Source organism: Gambusia affinis, linkage group LG01, assembly GCF_019740435.1.
Source record: "Gambusia affinis linkage group LG01, SWU_Gaff_1.0, whole genome shotgun sequence".
In the NCBI taxonomy this organism is placed as follows: domain Eukaryota; kingdom Metazoa; phylum Chordata; class Actinopteri; order Cyprinodontiformes; family Poeciliidae; genus Gambusia; species Gambusia affinis.
The window spans coordinates 41799223-41809152 of NC_057868.1; the positions used below are offsets into that span (position 1 = coordinate 41799223).

At 46.6% G+C, this 9930-nt stretch overlaps 1 protein-coding gene across 2 annotated transcripts; it reads left to right on the top strand.

Annotated features, from left to right (window-relative positions):
- Positions 1–731: 731 nt before the first annotated feature.
- bcap31 (B cell receptor associated protein 31) lies at positions 732–5634 on the top strand. Of its 2 annotated transcripts, none has more exons than XM_044138813.1 (8): positions 732–1050; positions 1739–1838; positions 2451–2551; positions 2630–2774; positions 3880–4015; positions 4590–4716; positions 4784–4884; positions 5128–5634. In XM_044138813.1, the coding sequence occupies exons 2-8, from the start codon at positions 1747–1749 to the stop codon at positions 5152–5154; spliced, it is 729 nt and encodes a 242-aa protein (XP_043994748.1). In that variant the 5' UTR covers positions 732–1050; positions 1739–1746; the 3' UTR covers positions 5155–5634. The 2 variants fall into 2 exon arrangements, with proteins under 2 accessions (XP_043994748.1, XP_043994669.1); XM_044138734.1 differs by having other exon boundaries at positions 937–1081.
- Positions 5635–9930: the final 4296 nt, after the last annotated feature.

Here is a 9930-nt window from a genome sequence, read left to right on the forward strand (position 1 = left end):
CTTTTTAAAACCAAAAAGCACTGCCATAAAATAATGTCTATCACTGCAGTGGACGTCCCACCCCATGAGAGCAGGCTGACCCGCGCCATGGTCGGCCTCCCTTATTTTGATTTCGGAAAGGTGGCAACCCTAGTTAAAGTGATCTAAAATGATTTAAAATTTGGTCATTTTTTGACACCTGATGAAAAAGTGAGAGGTTTATTGGCTGAACACATTTATCAGGTTAGTTAGATCTCTTGGTTGTCAGGAGGACAGCAAAATCAGAAGATTCAAATATTATTAAATGATGACAGGTGACCTCACCTGCTAATGTCACTGTCAGCTGAGGAGAACATGAAAGTTGTCCTGAGTCTCCCTGGTCCAACACACCTGAATCCAACAGCTGAATCTCCTCCTAAGTGCAGTCAGGTTCTCCAGAGTCCTGCTAATGACCTCATTATTTGACTCAGGTGTGTTGAGGTAGAGATACATCTAAAAGTTGCAGGAGACCGGCCCTCTGGCACTCCAGGCCTGGAGTTGCCCACCCCTGTTCTAGAACCAGTCCGACCAGTATGATTAGGGGTTTTGATTTGTGATAAATGTGTCCGAGTGAGACATTACTGTTGTTAAGCCATCTCTGGTCGAACGGCGACGCTTTCTGTAGTCAGTGTCTCCCTCTGCTGGTGGTTGAAGGAATCAGCAAACAGGAAGCTGCTGATAACACGTGGTCTTAATGGGCCGTTTTACAACCAGCGGTGCTGACCCAGTTCGCCAAACTGGGCCAGAACCAATCCACAGTTTCAATGAGAAAAGAGAATTTAATTCAATCTACGTTCATTTATATTTTAAATTAAATATGATAATTTAAAACAAGCTAATAAAACTAATTGCAATATTTTTGTTTATGACCCGCCCATTTTCTCGGTTTGTCCAATCAGCGCCCAGAGTGAGCTGGCATAAACGTGCCAGGAAGTACTCGAGATAGCAAGCTAAGCTAACCCTAACAGAGCAGCCAGCGGTCCGTTCGTTTCCTCTCTGATTCCGGTTCGGGTCCCGGTTTTGTGCTGTAAGGTGAGTCGGGGACGCTGAAGGAGGGCTGAAGGTAATTTTACCCAGAGTTCCACGGGCCGCTCCAGTATTATCAATGTTTTCGGATCCAGCAAATAGACGGATTCAGTTGATTAAAAAATCACTCGACAGTTTGACTTTATTTTCAGGAAATAGACTGAGCCGGATCCATTTTAAGGGAACCAGTTCGGGTTCTTGTTACCGCGGGGTTCTGGAACTGAAGGAAGCCTTCAGGGTGCCACACCTACCGGGAAATGATCCACTGGACCCGGAACATTCCTGGAGAACCGAACCGGATTATGGGTTCTGTTCTCCAGAACCACAAGAAATATTCACACCAGGCGCCACCTTGATTTGTTCTGTTAAAGTATTTCCACCCTGTATCTACTAAGAGGATATCTAGGATCACTGAGGATGACCTTTGACACCCCCCATCCTGCTGAGTTGAATGAATTCAGACTCAGAGATTTTGCAGGTCAGACTTTGACTATGCCACTCCACCTGGGGGTGACCTTTGACCTGGAGGTTTTGGTCTGAATGACCGGGACCAGACTAACCATTGGTTCTGATCAGGTTCTGGTCCCACATGGAAGCTTGGAGAGGATCTGGTCAGGAATGGTTCTGAATCTGAACCAACTGGACTGATGCGGTTCTGTTGTGGTTCTGATGGGTTTGTCTTTTTCCGGTCCAGGAGTCCAGATGAGTCTCCAGTGGACGGCCGTGGCCACCTTCCTCTACGCCGAGGTCTTCCTCGTCCTGCTGCTCTGCATTCCCTTCGTCTCACCCAAGAGGTCAGTCACTTAGATCTGCCACATCTAGATCTGCTGCTGCGTCTAGAACAGGGTGGGTTCTGGAGGTCCGGCATCCTGCATGTTTTATTCTCTCCCTGGTACCAACAACCCTCTCAGCAGGTCAGTGTTCTCAGGCCTCTAATGATCCATCATTGGATCCAGGTGCGTTAAACCAGGGACAGACGCCGGACCTCCAGGACCCACTTTGGGCTCCACTGATCTACACTCTTCCAGAGAGAAAATGGATCTAATGAAATAATTCTGGTTCTGGAGGACGATGAGTTCAGACTGTGCAGATCAGTTATTGTGACTTCGGTACTATTGAGCACATCAGCAACGCTGGTTTCTGGAACCCGACTCTTTCAGGTTTCTTTTGTGCTGTTGTCATGGTGAATCTTGTTATCTACAGTCTATTGGTCGGGGCTTCCTGTCCTCTGGACTCAGAGCTCAGTTATTCTGAGTTCATTTCTCCTGGTCTGAAACTGAAACCTTGAGAATCTCAAAGCTGGATATCTTTACTCAGAGTTAGTTGACCTTGCTTTCTGAACCAGAAACTGGACTCATCCCGGTTCTGTCCTGATTCTGACCCAGTTCTTCTCCTGGTGCATTCAGGTGGAGTCAGATCTTCAAGTCCCGGCTGGTGCAAACCGTGGCGCTCTATGGGAACACCTGGTTCATGGTGGCCATCGCCATCCTCGTCTTCCTCCTCATTGGTAGGTCGGCCTGAACGCTCCAGACCCAGCTGGCCTCTGGTCTGTTGCCGTGGTAATGTGGTGTGTGTGTGTTTCCAGACGCGTTCCGCGAGGCGAGGAAGTACAGCCTGACGGACAAGGTGGACGTGACCAACAACCCGACAGCCATCGAACACATCCACATGAAACTGTTCAGAGCGCAGAGGAACGAGTACATCGCCGGCTTCGCCCTGCTGCTCTGCCTGTGAGACGCACACACACACACACGCACACACACGTACTGTCCATCAGCCTGGGCATGCCTGCTGCTTGTAGTTTGTGTGTCCTGCCAGCAGGGGGCGGCAGTGACCCGCCGCTGCATTGCAGCAGCTGCAGCATGTGATCCTGCAGCTGGTGCAACCTGAGTCTGGGAGGAAGTTCTCCTGTGCTGGGAGTCAGGAGAACGCGTGGCTGGAACAGGGGCAGCTGCTGGAAGTATTTCGGGGCTGTGATGTCATCGGCAGCCATATTTGGAGCGGAGGAAGCCCTTTCTCTGCCGCTCCGCTTCTGGTCGGAACGAACCGATCGGGTTCCCGGCTTGGAGGACGGGGAGGAAGCCGCCCTGTTGTTTGGATCAGGTTCCAACCTCACTGCGATTCATCCGCCGCTGAAAGTAGTCCCAGTGCTCCCAGTGCTGGTCCCAGACTGGAGGGAAAGGCTGCGGAGTCACTGCAGCCAACATTCATTTTAATGTTTCATTGGAAGTTTCTGAGGCTGAAAGATCTTCAGATGAACATCATGAGTCTTCACCAGACTGGGAGCAGCTGGTCCTTTACAATCAGAACCATGTCTGGTCAGAACCAGCGTTCTGTTTGGACATCCAGCTGAGCTGCTGGAAATGATGGCGTTTGGGCCAGCGGCGTCTTTGTGCTGTGGAGCGGTAACCTGCCACAAATAGCTGCAGCTGCCTGAAACCTCCTGAATGCATCAGCAGACAGATATTTACAAGCTGCACGTGTTCCTGGGTCACATGACAACATGGCCGCCTCCTGCTGTCTCCAAGCACCTGTTGCACTGTAGAGACCACAAATTTACATACTCCCAACATGAGCACAGCGCCGCCTCCTCCAGATGAGTCAAGTTATTAGAAACATCAGCGTCCTCGCCTGCTGCTCCCTTCCTGTTACTCACTCTGACATCATCGCCTTCAGAACATGGTGTGTGTGTGTGTGTGTGTGTGTGTGTGTGTGAGTGTGAGAGAGAGTGACACCCAGAGCCTGGAAATGTCAGTGATGACTGGATATGTTTCAACCCTCTGATCCCAGGAGAGTTCATGCTACTGACTTACTGTTGGTGTGTTTGTGCTGCAGGCTGCTGCGGCGCCTCGCCACACTGCTGTCGCAGCAGGCCACCCTCATGGCGTCCAACGAGGCGTTCAGGAAGCAGGCGGAGGGCGCCAGCGCCGCGGCGCAGAGCTTCATGGAGGAGAACGAGGCCCTGCAGGAGGTGACGGCCGCCTCTTCCTCCTCTCTGGTTCTACGGGTCGTCTGAGCCGGATCGGCGCCGGCGATGCCGCAGACGGTTGTCGTGTTGGCAGCAACACGACAACCGTCTGGTTCTACAGCTGCTGCTGCCGGGTTTCCATCAACGCTGATTTCTGAATGTTTTGAATTGTGGCGTCGATGGAAACGACTTCCTTCTCCTCAGAGAAACGTTTGAGCTTCTTAGATGGATGGAGTTCAGATTGCAGCATCATTCAGGTCAGCTGGAGGTCAAAGGTCACAGCTGGAAGTCCTGAAATGCATTCGGCTACTCAGTCCAGTTAGTGCGGTACTGTCTGGTTGGTACCAGATGACATCATCATAACGAACCAATCAAAGAGCCCAGGTGTGAGTGGGCGGAGTCGATCCAGATTAACCAGATTATGGTTTAATCCAGGAGGTAACAGGAAGTCAGAGGAACAGCTGAGGTCAGCAGCTGATGCTAGTTTAGAGGAACTTTCTGGATAAATCAGAGCAAGTGAACGGGTAACATCCGGTCAGTCAGGACGTTAACGTTTGTGTTCCCATGTTTTCCTCAGAAACTGCATGAGGCTGGAATTGAGCTTCCAGAAGCCAGAAAGAAAGGAGTGGGAATCCAGGAGGAGAACAAGGCTCTGAAGGAGGAGCTGAAAACCCTGAAGGAGCACCTGCAAGACACCAAGAAAGGTCAGGAGGTCACAAGAGAGCTGAAGAAACTTTAAGGTTTAATCTGACCTCTGATGTTCTGATGCAGCTCTGCAGAAATCGGACAGCGATGTGACTGCCATGAAGAAACAAGCTGAGAACCTGACGGTGGAGTACGACCGGCTGCTGCAGGAGCACAGCAAGCTGCAGGCGAGTTTGTGCAGTCAGAGGCAGCACCGAGGGCCCGCCAGGACCGCCTTAAGTCTGGCAGACCGCCTTTAATCGGGCAGACCGCCTTTAATCGGGCAGACCGCCTTTAATCGGGCAGACCGCCTTTAATCGGGCAGACCGCCTTTAATCGGGCAGACCGCCTTAAGTCTGGCAGACTGCCTTAAGCCAAAGAGAATTTGACCTGCCATGTAACAGTTTCTTTGCCCTGCTCTCTGACTGCAGGCGAGCAGCGACAAGAAGTCCGACTGAAGATTCGGTTCCAGCCTGTCGTCTTCATTGCCGCTTCAGACGTTTGCAGCTTCGACCTCATCGTCCTGCTCTGATGTCAGTGGCCATGCTGCGCTATGATTGGCTGATCCCTCTGTCTGTTTACGTCTCTACCTGAGAGCTTTTTGTTTTTCCTTTTGTGTTTGTAACCAACGTGAAGCTGCTGACCTCTGAGGAGAAATGTGACTCCAGATTATGTTTCCTGCAGGAACAGATTCATTCCAGAATAAAAGCATCAGCCATAACATTTGAAAGATTCTGCTTTAAAATGAGAAAACGACCGTCAGTCTAAAGGGGTTCCTTGGTCCTGTTGTGATGGTTTGGACCCATTTTTGTCTCCAAACAGAACCAGGCTTGGTTCTGGATCAGTTTGGGCCGAGAAACATGACAGTTATTCTGATTTATTGATCAGATTTTTGTTTTAATGGTGGAATATAATAAACTTGTTTCTGTTCTTCTTCAGTGTCTGTCTGGTTCTGGTTCTGGTTCTGGTTCCAGTGGTTGAGATGCCACAGAATCTCTTTGGTTCTGATTCTTCTGAGTTCTACTCTTTAGTTTTTCCAACAGTGTGAAGCTGAAGCGTTCTGAACGGTGCTGCTCTGTGATTGGCCGGATGGTTCTGACACAAACCGACGTTAATAAACATTTGAGCGTTTAAAACAGTTTTGTGTTTCACTGGGGAGACGTGATGAAGGTTTGCTGCCGAGTTAAAATTTGCCTAAACGGATGAATCGTCATGGAAACGGCTCTGCAGGTGAGAAACTGTTTCGGCCTCTTCCTCCTCCTCCTCTTCCTCTGACCTGGCAGCAAACTGCCGCTAAAGTGTCAAAGGTCAGAAATGAGTCGGCTCCATGTGATTCAGTCATTTGTTTTATCTTTACATAATATAAAAACATGAACACAAACATAAAGGGATGACAACATTGGCATTTTATTTATTCACATTTACATAAATATGTATTTTTACAGGTTTTCACAGTCATGAAATGTAAACAATTGTCAGTTTTGTGTTTTTCCGTTTTGAGTCGCTCTTTGCTCTTGGCACAGATTAAATGTCTAAATTTAAATATTTTGTAAGTTACTGAACGGACTGGCTAATTTAACCAGTCATGCTGTCATTAATGTTTAATTGCTGTAATTTTCTGATGCTTTGTTTGAACTCACCTGACAGCAGTGATGCTAACTTTATATAAAAAACTAAATATGTGGCAGTTTTCTTGGTCTGCTTCATTCATCAATTGTTCAAGACGCCTGGATGTTAGAAATCGGTCGCTGTGTTGCTCCAGACCTTTAATACCAAAGAATGTTTTAGCGTCACGTTGGTCGTCTCTCAGGTTTAAAATCTCGCAGTGGGAACTTTTACTGGAGGAGAACATAGAGACTGCACGGTGTCTAACAGATGGCCAGACTTTCTGGGAGCTGAAATTGTATTTTTAGTGTAAATGACTTAAAGATGTCCCTGTCATGTAGAGATTCAAGAAACAAAGTTTTTCTTCAGACCCATAATATCCAGAGAACATGAGATTTACCAAAGTAAAGTCTAAGATGAATCCTGTGGAGGTCTGGGTTCCAATTTAGCAGCAATGCCACTTTTCTCCACACCTGCAGAACAAAAAAGGTAAGAGCAGCAGGGATGCTGCAATATTTCACTAAGGTGTAGAAAGTTTTTCTGGAAAAATTTGACTAAAACTTGGGAATCAAAATAAAATCCTTGCAAGGGCTAAAACTGGTACTTTTACTTTTTTACGCCTCGCTCCTGCAGAGCAGCTGGTAGATCATGTTCACTGATTCTGTTTCTCCTGTTGCAGTGAAGATCGAGTCTGGTAGGAAGAAATCTCCATGGGGAAACGCTCCAACAGTGAGACGGGGAAGAAGCCGGTAGGGCTGAACGTAAAAACTCAACTTCATGTTTACAGACAGGCTGAAGTTTTCGCTCCTCATTGAAACTCGTTCATAAAAACATGAACAGCGCTGGAGCTTTATTAGCGGCAGCTGAGAGGATCACTAACCCTCCTGTGTCTCTAACAGCCTGCAGTGAATTACCAACTTCTTTACAGAGGAAATTCAAAAATCAGAGGATCAATCTGCACTTCCACACTGAACCCTGAACCCATGCTGAAGCCAAACAACAAATGCAGGAAAAATGATTCAATCTAAACACTTAACTATAAAAACTTAGAAGAGATTATAAATCCATTCAGCTCCTCTTCCTGCTGTCTGCATTTCCTACATCACAGCTGTCAGACTCCAGTCCTCCAGTCCGTCCTGCAGGTTTTAGATGAGCCACAGCTACAAAACCCTGGAATGAACCGGTTTGATTTCCTCCTCCTGGTGTGGATCGGTTCTCCAGAACCTTAATGACCTGATTATTCTGTTCAGGTGCAGCAGAAGAACATCTAAACGCTGCAGGACAGCGAACCTCCAGGACGGGAGTTTGACTCCCTGATCTAAAGTAAATAAACTGGATAAACTAGATACTCCTGTTCAGGGTTGGTAGATAAGTGTATTTATAAAAGTAATGAGTACTCCACAGTTTCTAAGTTATACAAACTAAACATTCCTGGTCTGGAAGAATTTATTTTTCTGGATTCTCAGTTTGTTCTAATTTCTTTTCTTGTTTCCAGTAATAGGAGTCTCTGCATAATAATCTAAAAAATAATCTAAGTATAATATTGATTATCTAAATAGTGAGTAAATAATAAAAGGGGAATGAAATAAAAAGAGGAAAGGACACATTAGGGCAAATGGTAATATTCAGACAAAACAAAGACATGACTAAAGGAAGTGACATCACAGGGCCATGAAACCTCACTGCTCAGCCTCCCTGCAGAAATCCTTGTTATCAAGGCAAGTCCTTGGTAGCACTCAGCTCCACAGCTGCATGGATAACAGGAGGAGGTGAGGTGGGAAGGAGTGTTTTGTTTCCATCTCTTCAAGGAAATTGAAAATTTGCAGCCCTTACAAGACAACATGGGGAAGACATTTCAGAAACAGAATGTCTGAGGTCGGGTAGATTATAAATTTCAATCTTCCCTCAAGTCTCTCCGATACATCTCAGTTCCCAATCGTCCAAATTTGGTCATTCCTCTGAAACTAGCAGCTTCTCCAAGATCGATTCCATCATGTTAGTGAGTTTTAGAGTCTCAGCAAGAATCACATCCAACTTCCATCTTTGTCCACACCAACAGGCTGAGTGTTTGCTAGTTTGGCCAAGTCTGTCACAAATTTGTCTAGAGTTATAGATCAACTGCTTCCAGTCTGAGTAATAAACTCGTCTCACCTGATCAGGTGTTTTAGAAGCAGAAGGTATCAAACCTGGTCGAATCAGTCTGGATGAACCTCAGCCTGATCTCCAACCTGCAGTGTTACTGGAAAATATCTTAACCGGCTGCTTCCAGTAACCTGGTTTCCATGGTTACTGCAGCACTGACACTGGCCTAGTCAAAGGGTTCAATGACATCCATATAAACACAGACAGTAGAAGAACCACAGAGCTGGTTCTGATCATGTTAGAGAACTGACTGGAGAACTGGGTCAGACTCTCCAGTCCAGAACTCAACTGGTTCCAGTCCGACTCGAAGAACTGGGATTTCTGTTTCAAGAGGTCAGAGGTCGCATGTGGGGTTCCCCAAGGCTCCAGCCTAGGACCCTCTGATTCAATATCTATAAGCTCCCAGTTATAACAGGAAATAAGATCAGGTACCATGACAACGCAGATGATGCACATCTCTACGTTATGATGTCACCAGATGACCTTTGACCCCATCCATCACAGAACAGAGGTCAGAGAAATGTGTGGATGAGATGAAACTTTCTGAACAGAAACTGAAGTTACTAAAGAGGAACAATCTAGAGTCATAGATCTAGAGTAGAATCAGTTTCAGTTCTTCCAGCTGTAAACTAGAGATCGGGCCCTCCAGAGTCATATAAAGCCGGTTCCAAAGTGGGCCTTCTAGCAGCTGCAGAACTTTTCCAGAACCAGAGACTAAAGTCTCAGATCAGAGAAACTCATCCAGGTGTTTGATTCCTGCAGCAGCGTCTTCACAGGTCTGATTGACAACCCAACGGTCCAGAACGCTGCTGCTGGAGTTCTGACTAGAACCAGGAGGATAGAGACACCACCCAGTTCTACATTATCTAGTTCTACAGTTCTTCAGCAGTAGTTTAAAGTTTTTAGAATACCTGCTGGTAGTTTATAAATCCCTCACCGGATCAGAGATCTGCTGGATGAATTTTTGGGGTCGATTTATTATTTATCTTACTGCGGCTGGTGTCTTCTGTTGTGTATGATACACTAGGTCAAATAAAATAATGTTCATGCAGATAACTGGAAGTAGCGCATGGCAACGTTTATTTTCAAACGGGGGACATCTCTCTTCTTCACAGGTTCCAGCTCACCTTGTGCACAACAAGAGCGCCACCAATGGCGAATTGTTACTTTTCCTTTTACCTTCAGATTTTCCAAGCAAACAGCCTCCAACACAGAGGAGCTTAATCAGAGCAAAAGTGTCTAACAATCTTAAATCTAGAGGTTCAATTATCTTCTGAATGGCCTTCAGTCATTGAAGGAAACTTTTCTATTTCCTGCTTCCTATTTATTCAAAATGATCCAAGTGCTTTAAAGCTGCAGTATGTAACGATTAAAAATTATGTTTTTTACATATTGCTTAACTTGTCACCATAGTGACAGAATGAGACACAATGACCCAGGAGGCGGGTCTTAGTGCTGTCAATCATCCTCATGCTACACTCCTGCTG

Bases quoted from the DNA above. Each gene is read 5' to 3' on its own strand.
- bcap31 (XM_044138813.1), top strand. From the start codon at position 1,747: ATGAGTCTCCAGTGGACGGCCGTGGCCACCTTCCTCTACGCCGAGGTC. The intron at 2,775-3,879 runs GTGAGACGCACA...TTTGTGCTGCAG, and splicing joins TTCGCCCTGCTGCTCTGCCT to GCTGCTGCGGCGCCTCGCCA. The intron at 4,885-5,127 runs GCGAGTTTGTGC...CTCTGACTGCAG, and splicing joins AGGAGCACAGCAAGCTGCAG to GCGAGCAGCGACAAGAAGTC.